This window comes from Pseudorasbora parva, chromosome 7 (assembly GCF_024679245.1).
Source record: "Pseudorasbora parva isolate DD20220531a chromosome 7, ASM2467924v1, whole genome shotgun sequence".
Classification (NCBI taxonomy): Eukaryota; Metazoa; Chordata; class Actinopteri; order Cypriniformes; family Gobionidae; genus Pseudorasbora; species Pseudorasbora parva.
Genome location: NC_090178.1, coordinates 25,847,791 through 25,864,964, shown reverse-complemented (window position 1 = coordinate 25,864,964; position 17,174 = coordinate 25,847,791). Strand labels below are relative to the sequence as shown.

General features: G+C 38.1%; 1 protein-coding gene across 1 annotated transcript in view; it reads right to left on the bottom strand.

Moving 5' to 3' along the window:
* Positions 1–5,342: 5,342 nt before the first annotated feature.
* LOC137083099 (cingulin) overlaps positions 5,343–17,174 on the bottom strand; it is a 40,013-nt gene continuing 28,181 nt past the window's right edge. The window contains exons 6-21 of the mRNA XM_067448801.1: positions 16,765–16,877; positions 16,535–16,667; positions 15,338–15,550; positions 15,062–15,210; positions 14,041–14,161; positions 13,746–13,958; positions 13,443–13,664; positions 12,382–12,630; positions 12,101–12,271; positions 11,850–12,011; positions 11,657–11,746; positions 11,221–11,304; positions 10,935–11,053; positions 10,190–10,298; positions 9,906–10,069; positions 5,343–6,141 (exon numbers count right to left, since the gene is read on the bottom strand). Coding sequence (XP_067304902.1) covers positions 6,000–6,141; positions 9,906–10,069; positions 10,190–10,298; positions 10,935–11,053; positions 11,221–11,304; positions 11,657–11,746; positions 11,850–12,011; positions 12,101–12,271; positions 12,382–12,630; positions 13,443–13,664; positions 13,746–13,958; positions 14,041–14,161; positions 15,062–15,210; positions 15,338–15,550; positions 16,535–16,667; positions 16,765–16,877 — 2,454 coding nt within the window. The 3' untranslated portion in view covers positions 5,343–5,999. The remainder of the gene's footprint in view (positions 6,142–9,905; positions 10,070–10,189; positions 10,299–10,934; positions 11,054–11,220; positions 11,305–11,656; positions 11,747–11,849; positions 12,012–12,100; positions 12,272–12,381; positions 12,631–13,442; positions 13,665–13,745; positions 13,959–14,040; positions 14,162–15,061; positions 15,211–15,337; positions 15,551–16,534; positions 16,668–16,764; positions 16,878–17,174) is intronic.

The window sequence follows — 17,174 nt, the reverse complement described above, 5'->3', positions numbered from 1 at the left end:
GACCACAGTTTTTTAAAACTGCTTGACATCTGTGTGGCATGGAGTCAACCAACTTGTGGCACCTCTCAGCTGTTATTCCACTCCATGATTCTTTAACAACATTCCACAATTCATTCACATTTCTTGGTTTTGCTTCAGAAACAGCATTTTTGATATCACCCCACAAGTTCTCAATTGGATTAAGGTCTGGAGATTGGGCTGGCCACTCCATAACATTAATTTTGTTGGTTTGGAACCAAGACTTTTCCCGTTTACTAGTGTGTTTTGGGTCATTGTCTTGTTGAAACAACCGTTTCAAGGGCATGTCCTCTTCAGCATAGGGCAACATGACCTCTTCAAGTATTTTAACATATGCAAACTGATCCATGATCCCTGGTATGCGATAAATAGGCCCAACACCATAGTAGGAGAAACATGCCCATATCATGATGCTTGCACCTCCATGCTTCACTGTCTTCACTGTGTACTGTGGCTTGAATTCAGAGTTTGGGGGTCGTCTCACAAACTGCCTGTGGCCCTTGGACCCAAAAAGAACAATTTTACTCTCATCAGTCCACAAAATGTTCCTCCATTTCTCTTTAGGCCAGTTGATGTGTTCTTTGGCAAATTGTAACCTCTTCTGCACAAGCCTTTTTTTTAACAGAGGGACTTTGCGGGGGATTCTTGAAAATAGATTAGCTTCACACAGACGTCTTCTAACTGTCAGAGTACTTACAGGTAACTCCAGACTGTCTTTGATCATCCTGGAGGTGATCATTGGCTGAGCCTTTGCCATTCTGGTTATTCTTCTATCCATTTTGATGGTTGTCTTCCGTTTTCTTCCACGTCTCTCTGGTTTTGCTCTCCATTTTAAGGCATTGGAGATCATTTTAGCTGAACAGCCTATCATTTTTTGCACCTCTTTATAGGTTTCCCCCTCTCTAATCAACTTTTTAATCAAAGTACACTGTTCTTCTGAACAATGTCTTGAACGACCCATTTTCCTCAGCTTTCAAATGCATGTTCAACAAGTGTTGGCTTCATCCTTAAATAGGGGCCACCTGATTCACACCTGTTTCTTCACAAAATTGATGACCTCAGTGATTGAATGCCACACTGCTATTTTTTTGAACACACCCCTTTCAACTAATTCAACTAATTGCCCAATTGCACAGCCTTAAGAGCGTGCATATCATGAATGCTGGGTCTCGTTTGTTTTCTGAGAATCTGCTGAACCTACTGGTAACTTGTTTGCCACGTAGCAATAAAAAAAATATACGAAAATCCTTGATTATTCTGGTTAGTCATATTGTACTGCTATTATTTTGAACAATACTGTACATCCCTCTCTGGGGGTCATTAAGAGTTGAAGAGCAGATATAGCCTCCTGTGTGCCACTGTCCCCGTACAAGGACATTATATTTTAGTGAATTTCTCTGACACCATATGTGTCACAGTTTTAAGTCTGGATGTTCTGTAAAGAGCAGGGATTTTCTTTAAAAATTACTCAATGATCAAATGTAGCACTCTTTGGAAATATATAATATTTTGTAAAAATCCTTTAATTCTATTTTAAAATAGTTTGTTATAAATCAACATCTCAGGAAAATGTTATGGGTTTTTTAAATCATACGACTTTCTGCTTTTAAAAAACAGGGCATTGATTTCATACGTCCTCAAAAGAGGACACTATAGGACTTAAATCATGTTTATCAGGCATTTTTCTTACATGCATGAATTAATGCTTTTTTCATGCATGAGTTCATGACGATTCATGTACCATAGCCATAGCTTTGTCAATAGATAGTAAAGATCAATGTTTTTTTTGTACATAAAAAAACATCATGCATAATAAACCATAACTCGTGATGATGTACTCATCTTAGTTAATGTTTATGCATGTACTAATGCATACGTCAAGCATTAATTAATGGATGAAATCATGATAATTGATGTATCCTTACCGTAAAGTGTTACCAAAAAAGGTTTTCCATTCGTTTCTTATGTTCTAAAGCCATGCGCACATTACAGGAGTTTAGACTGATTTATCCCCAAATTCCCCCTCCCGAGGATTAGAGGAAATGGTATGTCGAGAACCTCAGTCGGTTTCAGTGTTTGGCGCAGATTATCTGGTAATGTGAGGCTTTCAGAGATCGAATCTTGCACCTCTCAACCTGCTCTCACACAAATCATGCGGTCAATATTTAGGATTTTAAATCGGGACACATTAGGCTACCTCAGTTCTTTCACAATGGCTAATGGGAGAAGTGAAGAGCACTTGCCACCACAAAACAAGCTGCGGTGTGTGGGTCATAGACCGTAAAAAATATGGTCGACATGTCTTCAATATCTTCCATTGAAGAAAAGTGAAGCAGCCAACATCCGAATATGAGGCTGACATTTTGGGCAGATTTGGGACAGTCTGCGCAGTATAAAAAGAAGAAAGTAGAGCCGCCATATCAAAAGCCCGCCCACACTCTCGCAGATGCAGAAAAAGTCATTATGTTGGTGTGAAATATTGTTAAAATTAAAGCTAAAGCTCCGTTCTCCTGAAAACCCCCCAAAAAGTCAGTTAGTGCCTCAGTGATAACTTCACTCAGAGAAGCCGTCAAGCTCAGTTGTCATTAATGACCAATTTGTACAATGCGTCTTCAAAAACATGACAAAAGTACAAAGAAAAGCGGAGTAGAAATCGCCTTGGTTTTAAACATATTTATCTCAGATTTATTGTAAATATGGGTTTCCTTGGTCAAATTTTTACATAAACACCTTCCCATCAAAATTTGAATGCGATGAGCTAATAATCATGACTTCTAAATTATCCAGTTTCCCATAGCAGATGAAGGCGGCATTATGCAGTGTATGAGCTTGGTAAAGAAGAGTTATAGGCAGGCTGCATAAGCGTCCCATTCTCTTAAATTGTTTATTGGGGTTTTAAGAGGGCCTAAGCTCTCCTGTGATTTCCCTGAGTTATAGAGACTGGTTGATGAGTTATTTGGGCAAACTGTAATACAGCCCTTTTTCTTGTTTGACTCCCTCCCTGATGGTTTTCTGTGGCAGGAACATATGTCCACTCTTGGATGGGTGGCAATTCTGAAGGTTGTAGGTGGAGCAGAGTAGAAATGGACTGTACCATAGAGCAGGGGTTTTCATACTGGGGTCCGAGGACCCCCAGGGGTCCTCCAGGAGGTTCTAAGGGGTTCCCAGAACATTTCAGAGAATACAAAGTCAAAGCAATAATGGATAAAGTCTACTCGAACTGTTTGATTTCTAACTGTTTCTCTAATTTCTTGTCGTACACATACTTTCCAGAATTGTATACGTTTGCTTTGCATCTTTCTAGCGAGTTTTTCTCACTATAGTCCCCTTTATCTTGCTCACTGGGGTTGTAAGGAAAGAACGTAAACTGCTTGCATACATTTATTGTGAAAGTTGCTTATACAAATAATTTTTAATTGAAAATGTTCTTCAGGTTTATACATCCAACATTAAGTATAGCTAATTTAAGTTGGGAAACAATATGTTGTATTTATAAATGTCACACTTACTATTTATCTATGTTTTTTTCTTAGATAAAAATAGATGGATTTTACGAAGGGGGTCCCTCATAAATGTTCATCATATTTGGGGGTCCTTGGCATCATAAAGTTTGAAAACCCCTACCATAGAGAAACTGTAGCTGTCCACTCCTGGTCTGTGGTTTTTCTCAGTACGATCAGGTGGAAATACCAATTATTGAGAGATTTTAGGACATGTATGCTCCTCTCAGACAATATTGCAGAGGCACTAGCTATGCACATCGGACCATAGCTAAGGCTATGTTGTGTATCCCCCTTACAGCTCCACTCTGGGTTTTAGACTGAGGCCTGTCCCCCAAAGACAGAGAGTAAGGTTTAGCCCTTGCACATGCACACTGGCTTTTAGGGAGTAGAAGCACTTATGCAACTTTTTTTCATAATTCACATAGGATATGCCCTTGGGTTTGACCCACTCTTGACTCCGACCTCACAAACCATTGTTTATGATTATGATAACATACCAGTTTGCAATACAAAGCAGCATAAAACAGTGTTTTTGTACAGGTAATATAACTGGAAGCGGACACCAGAAGCCAGACACATTCAATTATCAAATGGCTCTGCACTTTCTTACATTAAAAATAAGGTGAATAAGGACAAGATATTTTAAAGATCCAGTATCAGATGCTCAATTGTACCATATATCTATGACACGCATCTGCTACAGTATGTATAAAATACAAGTACAACTGCAATAATGATGATGATGATGATAATGAGCACTAAAAAGAACACAATAGAGAGGAACTATTAATGTACTGAATTTATTTTTGATAAAGGTTTTGCTTCCAAAAAAATATAAACCTTTGATTTGATCAGTGCTTGATGCAAATTCTATTACAAATAAATACAAAATACATGTACATAAATCATTATTTTACATTGGAAAAAGAACAATTACAAAAAAAAAAAAAAATTATTTATTCGATATACAAGGCATTGTAGAGATTTTCTATTGATGTGAATCAGATGTGGTGTGCATAGATAAAGTACAGTAGATATAAATGAGAAAAGGCAGCTTGGTATCAAGGAATAATAATAATAATAATAATAATAATAATAATAATAAGATAATTTGTCCGCTACAGGATTATAAGACAACTACTGTATGAATGGTAGGAAATATTAGTTATTCAGTTACTTTATATAAATCTGCTTCAACATTATACATTGAAGTTATTACAGTATATGGTTCTGGTAAACAAAGAATAAAATCAAATCAAAATGTCATTGTTTTTCCATCAGGCATGATGGAACATAAACACTGACTTTTTTAGCCTGTCAGTGAACAATTAATAATTTTGGTGAAAATAGAAACACTGGTTGTGCTTTAGCAGTTGTATAACAAAATGTTCACAGTACAATTGATTTAGGAAGGATACAGGTAAGTCGGTATTGAACTTAAAGCTCATTCTTTAAGTCCATTGTTTGTACAGAAATGTTGGTAAATGAAATGTAAATGTCTTTATTGTGATTATATTGTTGTTATAAACTGTATTTTAGCATCAGTGATGCATCTGTGTAGTGCCGATTTACTCGTACCTATAGAACTTTGTCTATTTCCATTCTGTAAACATAAAAAAATAAGTATATTATAAAGAGATGGAGCCTTAGCAGAGACATATCACATTTTTTATACTAAATAGATTTCTGTTTCTCACCTGTAAGAAAAGTAAAACAGGAACACATTTTTTAGATACATATTATAAACTATTATGTGCATTGTTATTTGTGTTGATTATGCTATACTAGACTATAAATGACAAACATTTACTTTTTACGCACAATCACAATATTACTCTGTGCTAACTGGCATTTTTGGAAAAATCACTTATGTTCCTTTCCCTTCTACTAATACTAATATCTTTAATTTCTCATTAGTCTTAACATACACCTAATGAAATCATCAGTGCTCATGATTCATCCATGTTTCCATGTATTCATTCCCTTTATACAAAAATAAGATGTGTTTCTTCTATTTATCCCCAATTACTTCAAGTAAAAAAAATAAAAAAAGGCTAATGGCCTTTAGAGGAGATCAGGTCAGAGTTTAAGCCCTTTTTACACTAAACTTAAAGGGATTTTCTTTCAAAATGGTCTCTAATAGAACTGCGGTCTAGATGATTAAAGCCATGCCTAAAATCTATTAGACTCACTGACAGATACAACATCAAGTGTCTCAAAATGTGTGAAAAGATGTCCAGTTTTATGACCAAAAGAGTTTAACCCCATTGTGAAATATGTTTTATAGTTGGGGCTGATGTGGCGCAGCAGTTAATCCTCAAAGGTGGAAACCAGAAGAATTGAGTTTCAGTATCTATTTTAGAACAGGACTGAAGTTAATCTGGGTCCACAAATGAAGCGCCAATCCTTTTCATTGTATGTACAGCATCAACGGGCAGCACCCACTCACGCCATACTCCACAGATTCCTCTCTCGGCTTCAGCAGGAACTGGTCTGTAAATTGCTTTCGGTGAGAATAGAAGTTATGCTGGAATGATCATACAATCCATCATCATCATCATCCTCAGAGCTGAGCACTGAAGACTCTAGAGCTGACTGTCGGGCCTGCTGGATCTTCCTCCTGAGGATGAAATAAGGCAAATTGACAACAGTGTTCTGTGATAAACTATCAGGTTTAAATTATTGTTAATTTTTGTGTAATTATTATAAATTAAGTTTTATTAGTTTCTTAGAAGTATTTTTCAGTTTAAAATGATTTATTTCTTTTTTTTTTTTTTGGATTAGTATTATTTTATTATTATTTTGAACAGTGGTTATCATCCAGGGGTCCATTACTTTAATATGAAAAATATTATTTAAAAACAAATGTAACTAAATTGCTCATAGATTGTTTTTTTAATTTGTTTAGTTGAACATATGGTTCTTAAATTCTGCAATGAAAAATAAAATGATTATTTACTAACACCGATTAGGCATAACATTATGAAACATCTTCCTAATATTGTGTTGGTCCCCCCTTTTGCTGCCAAAACAGCTCTGACCCATCGGACCATGGACCCCACTAGACCCCTGAAGGTGCGCTGTGGTATCTGTGGTAAAGTAACATCCACATGGATGGGAGGACCCAAGGATTCCCAGCAGAACATTGCCCAAAGCATCACACTACCTCCACCGGCTTGCCGTCTTCCCATAGTGCACTCTGGTGCCATGTGTTCCCCAGTTAAGCGAAGTACACACACCTGGCCATCCGCATGATGTAAAAGAAAACATGACCATAAAAATCAGACCAGGCCACCTTCTTCCATTGCTCCGTGGTCCTGTTCTGACGCTCATGTGCCCACCGTTTCCGCTTTCGGCGGGGAACAGGGGTCAGCATGGGGAGCCTGATTGGTCTACAGCTATGCAGCCCCATACACAACTGGGATACACTGTGTATTCCAAAACCTTTCTATCAGAACCAGCATTAACTTCTTAAACAAAATTTGAGCTACATTAGCTTGTCTGTTTGATTGGACAACACGGGCCAGCCTTCACTCCCCATGTGCACCAATGAGCTTTGACCACTGTTCCTTCCTTGGACCACTTTTGATCGATACTGACAACTGCAGACCGGGAACACACCACAGATTTGGAGATGCTCTGACCCAGTCTAGCCATCACAATTTGGCCCTTGTCAAACTTGCTGAAATCCTTACGTCATTTTCCTTCTTCTAACACATAAACTGAAGACAAAATGGTCACATGCTGCCTAATATATCCCAACTGAACAGGTGCAGTGATGAAAAGATCATCCATGCTATTCACTTCATAATGTTATGACTGATCGGTGTATATTGACAGTTTCTGTTAAACTACCCCAATTATGCATCTTTAGATGGAGTGTGTAATATAGCTTTTTGTGAATGTGAAAATGTCTTTAAAGTTTTAAAGGTCAAAGTGCATGATAAATAAAGTTATTGTCTTTCTCTCTCTAAAAAACAAAACGAGTCGTTAGTATTTCAGTCTTACTTTTCTAACTCACCAACGTACCAACGTTTGTAACAAATTTGCATACTGCTTTATTGGCTGCCCACGAACAACATAGACTTTAACCTGCCCTCCCCTCAAACATTGTTGCTTTGTTGCTTATGTCGAGACGAGAAGATGCTGTTTTCTGTTCTGCAAAAGTAAATTTTCTTTGTAAACACTTCCAAAGGATGAGGATGTGATGAGTCAGAGGTTAAAATTACTACCGAGACGTTTGCCTATCTCTGTGAAGTCTAATTTCTAAATGGGATTTACAAAATGCTTATCCATTAAAGATGGGTCGGTATCCACTTTATTTGGACCAGCTTGAGCCTCAAAATCACAACCTGTAAGAATGATTAATTATTGATGCATGTATTTTGTACCAGGTGTTCAAAATGTGTTATTTTGTATTTTATATTATGTATGTCTCTGGCTAGCTCACATTATTACTGTGTTACGGAAATATTTCTGGTATTCAACTGTGCCACTATTACCTAAAACTGTGTCTATTAATGCAGATTATCTGTTGTTCTTACTACTCTGAGTAATGATAAAGGGTTGGACAAGAGTTACATCAGTAGTCAAGATGTTACATCAGGCATTCACATTAGTATTCGGCTAACGCATGCACTGTTATTGATACACTTGATGCAGTTCCCACATGTGCACTGCAATAAAAAATATATATATATATACACATTGGTTTGTTTGATGGACACAAACTTGTTAATGCTGATGGTGAGGGGTTACAGTTGCAACATATTATATATGACAAACTGAGTAGCATCACTGAGAAACATCTGATGTGATGGAGGTTTGGGGCTAAATAACTAGTTCTTCCAATGTTTCATCATTGGACTCACGCTCAAATTGATATGGTAAAATCGACGCCATCATAATGGCCTTTACAGTGTGTGCAATTGCTGAGGATTTAGGAAGCCTCCAGAGCTGAAGTTCAATAAAGGTAATGGCCGTTTTGTTTCCGACACATGCTGTAAGCAGTAGACCAAATCACATCGGAATAGGCTCTCAGAAAGGAGGTGTTTAGAGAGACTGAAACTTCAGACGAGTTGTTTTAAAATCTTTGAAAAATGTGGGGATGTGCAATATATATTATTAGAAAATAAAAGTGTTTTTGACCTTTGATGTATGTCAACCTTTTGTAGGAGACCTCCAAAACAAAATTAGGAATCTTTGAAAAATAGCATAAGAGCCCTTTATGCTATTGCTCTCCTATATGTGTGTGGTCTGATCTGAGGAAATATCATTTATAAGTGAAGTTCAGAAAGCTAAACACTTTAAAAGATTAGAGATGTAAGCAGTCTGGACACTAGTATTTTAAGACACCCACTGCCATCTGTAGGCCTCATTGAGTATTACTGTATAAAGTAATAGGCTCCATTCACATGTATGTATGCATGCATGTACACACCCAAATCAAGTCTAAATGAAATGTATAACATAACAGGTCATCAAATAGGCCTATATAGCTCTGAAAAGGTTATGTGGAAAGCTCCTTAATCTAGACAGAGAAACACTAACAGTTGCTTGTCTGAATTTTTGTTGTAAATATAATTTATTCTCAAGCAATGTTCTATCAGATATGACAGGCCTATTTAAATCTAGCATATTTTGAGTATAAGCACATACAGTACCCAAGTGAAAAGCATCCATATTTTCATGCGATTTCACAGTTTATTTGATTAAATATAAAATCTTAAAAGGTGTGCATCATATCTGACACAGATGAAGAATTTACAGTTGGTTTTAAGCATTCTCTTCAAATGCTATTGAAGTTAGAAACGTGTATAACAATGTTATATGTTACTTTAGAGATGGTCCCTAAATGTCCCTTATGCCAGTCACATCAGATGTACTATGGTTCAGCTGTGATCTTTGTTTGAAACCATTTCCACTGCTGAAATAGAACGAAATCACTCAACCACTGTATGATGAATGAATATTCTACGTGCATCGTACATCTCTGCTTTGTTGGTTATGATGAGAGGGTAGATTTCAGTGAGTGAGCGCGGCCTCTGAAAACTCTGGCGTTTCAGCGATGACTAATCTAAACGCCTCTGATTATTAGACACTGCCTTCATGAGCTCAACAGACTCGAGTGTGACTGGTTATAGAGGCCTACAATAAAATTTAACCCACCAAAGTGGCTGGTGGGAGTGACTGTGTTGCCACGTGCCACAGCTGGTACACAGTAGTGACATGCCACAGCTGAATTCCATCCACAAAGGGCAGGTTGGCAGGTGTTAATGTCAAGCCCTGTATGTATGTATGTATGTATGTATGTATGTATGTATGTATGTATGTATTTCATTCATTCATATAAATTATCTTACATGCTCAGTCAGACACACTTACTTGAGTTCAGTCTCTAGCACAGTGACTCTGGACTGCAGTGCATCCTTCTGTTCCTGCTGCTCCTCCATGTCTCTGATGGCCTTCCTCCTCAATCCCTCCAGCCGCTCTGCCTCTGCCTCTCCTTCATCCACCTGTCGCTTCAGAGCCTTCACACGCAGAGTCAGCTGCAGGACCACACATCCATTAAACACAAAAGCACTCCACAGGTCTCTCAACCAAATACACAGATCACCACATGTTGGAGACACTGCTCTACGCGTTCATGAAACGTGTGTATGATTCACCTGGTCTCTCTGCTCTGTGTGCTGCTGTCTCTCCTCATCCAGAGTGATGTTCAGCTCCTTTAGTTTCCTCTCTAACCGTCTCTGAGAGGATAGTACAGAGTTCTTCTCTCTGAGAAAAAAAAAAGTGCTTGTACCTCAGGATGTGCTGAATCTGTATGGTATATATGTATTTCTTGCGCTTCTACTGGTGCTGTTTTTATGTTTTTATTTTTTGTTAGTGAACCCAGGAAAAATATTGGACTATTCTTTATTTTACAGCATCATTGTTATAGTGTAATTGTATATTTAAGTACTGAGTAATCTGAAAAAGTACTACATCTACTTACTATAGGGTTATGGCAGGATTAGGGTTTGGTTGAGGATTTGTTGCATGTAATTATGCACAATTTACTGTTATTACTATGTAAGTACATGCAACATATGTAACGGGCACTGTAAAATAAAGTGTTACAATATTGGTAAATTAAAATGTCATCAATTAGCAAATTAACCTCCTGACCATTCCCCCAATAATTTTAATAATGTTTTAAAATCGAATTAAATGAATCAAAGAAGAGTTTTTTGTGAACCGCTTATGAACAACTGCAATCGGCATTATCGGCTGTCTGTGTATTTTCTAGCAGCCTAGACTGATTAAAAAGGAGTGCTTTTCTCAAGCATTCTGCAGTGCTTTGTGGGTAACAATTGTTTCTACCACTTCATGGTAGTGGTTTTAAAACCTCGAGTCATTAGGTTCTTTGTTTACCTCTCCTCTGTGCGCAGTCGCTCTTCGAGTTCCTGGATTTTGCTCTCCAGCTGAGACACGCCAGTGGAGGACCGTGACTGGCCCTCCATCTCAGTTATGCGAGATTTATACTCCTTTATCTAAAAGAGATCCAGACGAGATGAAATCATGTGACCAATATGAATGAATTGATTTTTTTCTACACTGTACAGTCTTATCACTCTTATTACCACAGAAACGCCGTCAAAGATAACGCAGCATAAACTATGACAGATATATCCATCATACTGTTGGATGGTCATGGTACCTGTCTCTCCAGAGCATTTTTGTCCAGCTCCAGGTCTTGTTTGGAGGATCGTTCTTGCATGAGCTCTGCACGCATCTGTTCAATCTACACACAGCACCACATTTACATTAAAACATTTTTCTTTATTTTTAGTTAATACTTTATGAATAATTTACACTAATACAGTAGTTCTGCATTATAATATGGCACTTATGGGTCCCAGATGTCCAATCCGATTAAATTTTTTGTTTGTTTTATAAAAAATAAAATAAAAAAGAGTGCTGTACTTATGTGTACTGTGCTCGATTAACTGAGACTTGTTACAGCACTTGCAGGCTGTTGCCCTTGTTTGTTTAGTTACTTCTATTGCTCTCCTAATTTGTAAGTTGCTTTGAATAAAGGCATCTGCTAAATGATTAAATGTAAATGTCCACCAATGATAAGAGTGTATGTATACCTGATCTCGGCTCCTGGTGATTCTTTCTGTCAGCATCTCTGCACTGTTCTTCTCCTCATCCAACTCAAGTTCCAAATGCTTGATTTTGTCCTGCAGGTGGAGACAAACATAAGATACAGTAAAGAGAGAGTTACACCACCACATTATGATCTCTAAGACACCAGATGTGCAAATATGAAGGTGAAACACGCACCTCCAAGCTGCGGATCTCTCGTGAACGGTCGTTTTGTGTGGTACGCTGAGTCTCCATCTCGCTCTCCAGATGCTTGAGGCGGTTGGTGAGCAGCTCTTTATCTAATAACGCATTGTCTCGATCCTCATAACTCGAGAACAGCTCCTTCTTTTGACGGGCCAACTAAAAACAAAATTCAATGACCACAAATTATTGTCTGATTAAATTGCTTGGCCAAAAGTAGAAATATTTGTATGAGGCCAGTGTGGCACCTCCTCCTGTAGGGAATGAATGGTGCTCTGAGCTCTCTCCAGCTCACTGAGCTTCTCTTTGGTGTTTTTATGCAAGTCCTGCTGCTCTTTCCTCCACTTATCTCTTTGCTCATCCAGCTGAGCCTGCAGGAGCCGCACCTCCTCACGGGACAGTGCAGACAAGCGTTCCATCTAACAGCAAAAGTGAGGGAAAGGGGCACGGGGAAGCAAAAGAGGGGCATTAGAAAAGACAGAAAGTAAAGGAGCAAGTAATAACAATGAAAAATGACAAGAGCACATACTTCTTTATTGAGTTTGTCAAGCGCTCTCTCCTGCTGCCTCCTTTGGTCATCGAGCTGCGTGTTCTCCTTGCGGACCGCGTCTCTGTCCTTCTCCTTCTCTTCCAGATTACGAGCCAGCTCGTCCCTCTCCAGGCCCAGTCTGGAGTTCTCGCGCCTGGACTCCTCCAGCTGCTGCCTCAGTCTCCTGGTCTCCTCCTGTTGCTCCTGCTCGGCCTCAATACTCTGAGACATGCGCTCCTGCAGCTGAGACTACAGACAGATATTTAACATGTCAGAAAAAAGAGAGAGCAAACAGATGAGCAGAAGGAGTAATGTGTGTGTTTGAATGCATGGCATCAACTAGGGATTTTGAGTGTCAGATAGGATCATGAAAACACAATAACTATGCGAGTTCTCAACCATAAACTGATGAAAACAGAATGTTATAGTCTAAATGAGAGGAAAAATAAAGTGTACCATGTGTAACTATGCGTCTACATTAATGCGGATACATTTGAAAATGTTGTTTTTCTTTTTCCAAAACACTCAGTCCATATTATTGATTTTTCACCCATAATGAAAAGTTGAACATCAGAAAGTGTCATCTTTCTGCATATATGTAAAACATAATAAAAGTTCACTGAGATGAAACAGAATGACCATACATAATAAAGTTCTTATACTGACACAGCCCATTTATCAGCAAAATATCTTAACACTTACTGGTAGCATCCAGGTCGCACTCAATCGCCATTCTATGTATGGACTAAAATGCAACTTCCCTTGTTTTTTGACGGAGGATATGAACTGAGAGTAAATGTTCTGTCATCTTTGCAGGAATTTAATATAAAGATTGTACCAAGTAACATTTATCTTTAGCAACACTGTGAAATTGAACAGCATATAGCATACAGATACAATATGCATCACGACTAAAAATGCATCACAAACGCCAAATTTAAAAACATGGGAGAGCGTCTTAAAGCTAGTCTCACCATGGATGGAAAGCCAACACATTAAAAAAAAAGTTTTCAAATGTATCCAGATTAGGTTAGATGTAGCCTATGTTAATGTGTCCTAACCTCAAGACGTGTGAGTCTCTCCTTCATACGCGTGTTGCTTTCCTCGAGTTCCTTGTGCTCATGTGTCAGATTGTTTGCTTGGGTTTGAGCTGAGATGAGTTTGTCTCTCTCTGTCTGCAGCTCTTCTTCAGCTGAGAGCAGCTGACTGCGCAGTCGGGCCACCTCCTCTTGCATGTCACTCAGCTCCCTGCGCAAGGCCTCCACCAATGAGGGTTCAGCCAGCTGCCGGAGGTTTACAAAAATCATAAATAAAACACAAGTGGAGGAGAACTGTTTTATGTCATAATTTTAGCCATACTGTACCTGTTTGGCCCTCTCATGAGCTTTTGCGAGCTCTTCCTTATCTCTCCGTGATTGGTCCTTCAGCCTGTCAATTTCATATTTCTGCTCTGCTTCAAGCTCCTGTTTGCTCTTCTTTAATAGCACAATTTCCATTGTCTTCTTGTCAAGATCCGTTTTTAATTTATCCATATCTGCTTTGGCCTTCTGCAGTTCAGCACGACCACGCTCAAGTTCCTATGACAATACAATGAGCATTTTAAGTCTTAACATTTATTCACTGAACATCCATGAGCAGAATTAAGTGTACTGTATTTACCTGACTGACTGTCTGTGTCTGTTTGGGATCTGGTATCTGCTGTTTCATTGTGTTGACTTTTTCCTGCAGATCTTTCAGCTCCTCCTCAAACTCCTCTTTCTCCAGACGAGACTGGAGTAACCTAATATACACGTAGTATAAACATATTAAAACATGTATACAAAAATACACACATACAAAAAAAGAAGAGATAAACTGTAAATGATTCATAACAAATATGTCCATATTCTGCTGTGTATAGCAGCTATTAAAATGTCCATGCGGGCTTCTTATAACATGACGGAGCTCCTTATATTTCCGGATGATTTTAATTAAGGTGGACAAACTACTGATTTACTGTCAAGATCCACCATAAGGTGATTAAAAATGATCAAAAATAATGTTCTCTATGTGCACATTTTATTAGACTCAGTCTCAATTAATGGTGCAATCTTGCTCTGTTAAACCATTTAGTAGCTTAATTTGCAGATTAGCACACTATATTTTCTGAATAATAATAAAAACATAATCAGAAGTACTTTATTTCCAAATGATTCAGTATTTGTGATGATGAACTGGTGATAATCTAGTGTAACAAGGTAGTGAGAATTACATCATAGATCAGATATATATATATATAATCATAATATTTTTAAAAGCTAGTTCCTCTGAATTTAGTAAAGATTTAATGTTAATTGTGATTTGGTACATTTGAAAAAATTCACACAAATCATTTATTCAATGTATTATTAAATCGTTTGTTTGAAATTATGGTTGCGGGAGACTCTACAAAGACTCTACAAAGCAGACTTACAAATGACTAATAGTTGCAATCACATCTCTACAAATAAATCTACAAATTTGTCTCAGCTACTCTGAGCATCTCACTCTGCTTTAGGTTGAACCCGTTGTCCACTGCACCGACAAAATGTGTACAATGAAAAAGGAGAGACAAACATATTAAACAAAAGCATAATGCAAAACTAACTGAACTATACCCAAATAAATAAAAAACAAAAAAAACAGTTCAAGCGTGACTCACTCTTGTTTGGTGTTACGCAGCTCTTCTCTGCTGGACTGGAACTGCTCTCTCCAGTGGCTTCCCTCATCTCTGCTCTCCTCCAGTTGCTGCTGAAGAGACCTTACCGTAGAGTTCACACGGTGACGCTCAGCTTCAATAGTTGCCTGAGACTAAGGCACAGAGATATTGTTGTACATATGTGCTCCATGATTCCTACACAAAGAGCTTCAAGTTTTAACAGTGCTCATTGTTTTTTATTATAGATGTTCACCATTTTAAAGACCTTTGGATGTGTACCTGTGAAACTTGCTCCATGTTTGCTCGTAGTCGCTCCATGTCTTGGTTGTACTGCTCTCTGAGAACTTCTATCTCCTTGTCATGCGTGGAGACCTCATCTTTCAGTGCCCCCTTTAGAGCAGTCAGCTCCCTCTCTCTCTGCCTCAGAATGTCCTCCTGTTTCTGACGCAGCGCTGCAGCTTCAGCCAAATCAGCTCTCACTGCCATCAACTCCTGTACACACAAATCATAAATAAAAATAAAGAAATGTCAGCACTTTGTAATTTTTGTCAGCAGTCAAGTGTGTACATTATGTGTGAATGAAACATTTGTAAGGGTTTTCACAGGTTTCAAAAAGATAAACACCCTACACCTGTCACCAACAGCAAAAAGGTTTTGATTTGATGTCATAGACCATTTTAGTCTTAGTCTGGGGCACCAGTTCACCAAAAGCCATGGTATGGCTGACCCTGATGACATCATCCAATCTGATTCCCTCAACATGACAATCCCACTTTCTCAAAACTTTTTCCAGCACTTCAAAGCTCAAAAGTCTGAATATTATCCAATTTAAACTTTATTTTTAATATGATTAAAACATTTTTGTTCATCCTATAAAGATGGTAGCCTGGTCTTACCAGACTTTCGTACATTTAATTTGTGCAGAGAGTCTGGCCACACTCCATTGCCATACTTTGTGTTGTTGCAAAAAAAAATTGTTAGTAAAAAGTAACCAATAATAAAATGGAACAGTTGCTTCTCGGATGGACATGGAAAATATACTTTTTATCGCATGTCACTTTGTTTGTTATGAGAGGATTTGTGCATTTCCAGAATTTACACTTGCGCTAATTACAATATCATTCAGAGTTTTGAGAGCTACCGGTAACTTAAAAACCTCTGATTGTTCATTTTTTTCAACAGAAAATCACTGATGGCTACAATACTACAAAACGCTGTAAAATCACGTTGTGAAAAGACATTGCTGTTTATCTCATAACAAATATATAACCAGAACGCTTTAAGTTACGTACTTTTCTGTTTTATTTAACAATAAAAAATTATGTTGCACACAGTAATATAATGCAATGAATAAAAACATATTAGTTGCATTGACTTGACCAGGCAGCCAAGGTATGGCAGTCGTCAAACCCTGTCATGCCCAATTGACACCCCTGGCCTGCATGTGTGTATTTTTGTGTTTGTGTGTGAAATCACCATATGCATAGTGTCAGCTTGAGCCTTGTTGTCCGCCTCTCTCCTCAGCTCCTCCTGTAGTCCTGCCAGCTGATCCTCCAGGTCTCTAACATGAGACTCTGCATTCTCTCTGTCCATCCGCAACTGAGTTAGCCTGAGAGAGAGATAAGCGAACAAATACAACATAACTATACCTTATGTTGCACTGTAAATAAACTGCAGATGTGTGAATATCCATGTTGGTATCATACTCTGAATGTGTTTGGTGGAGCTCTGTGTTCTTCCTTCCCAGCTGTTCCTGCAGCTGTACATTTTCATCCAGACATTTCTCAAGCTCCTCCTTCAAGTCATCAGATCTGCTCACCTGGAATTCAAGGGACAGTGGTCCTAAGGTTGTGCTCAAACGTTTACATATCCCTTTACTAATATGATTTCCCCCCCTTTTGAAAGCTCAAAGATATTTTAAAATAAAGAGAGATAATTTTTCTGTCGCATTTGCTGCTTGCAGTCTTTTGTGTTCAAATTACTTTTGTGATGCATGATCTGAGCCAAATTGATAGCCAACATGATTTTGGGTGAACATGTAAAATGTGCAAAGCATGCAGGACCTGGAACATAATGCAAAATGTAATAAATTATGTAATTATTCATTTTATTATTC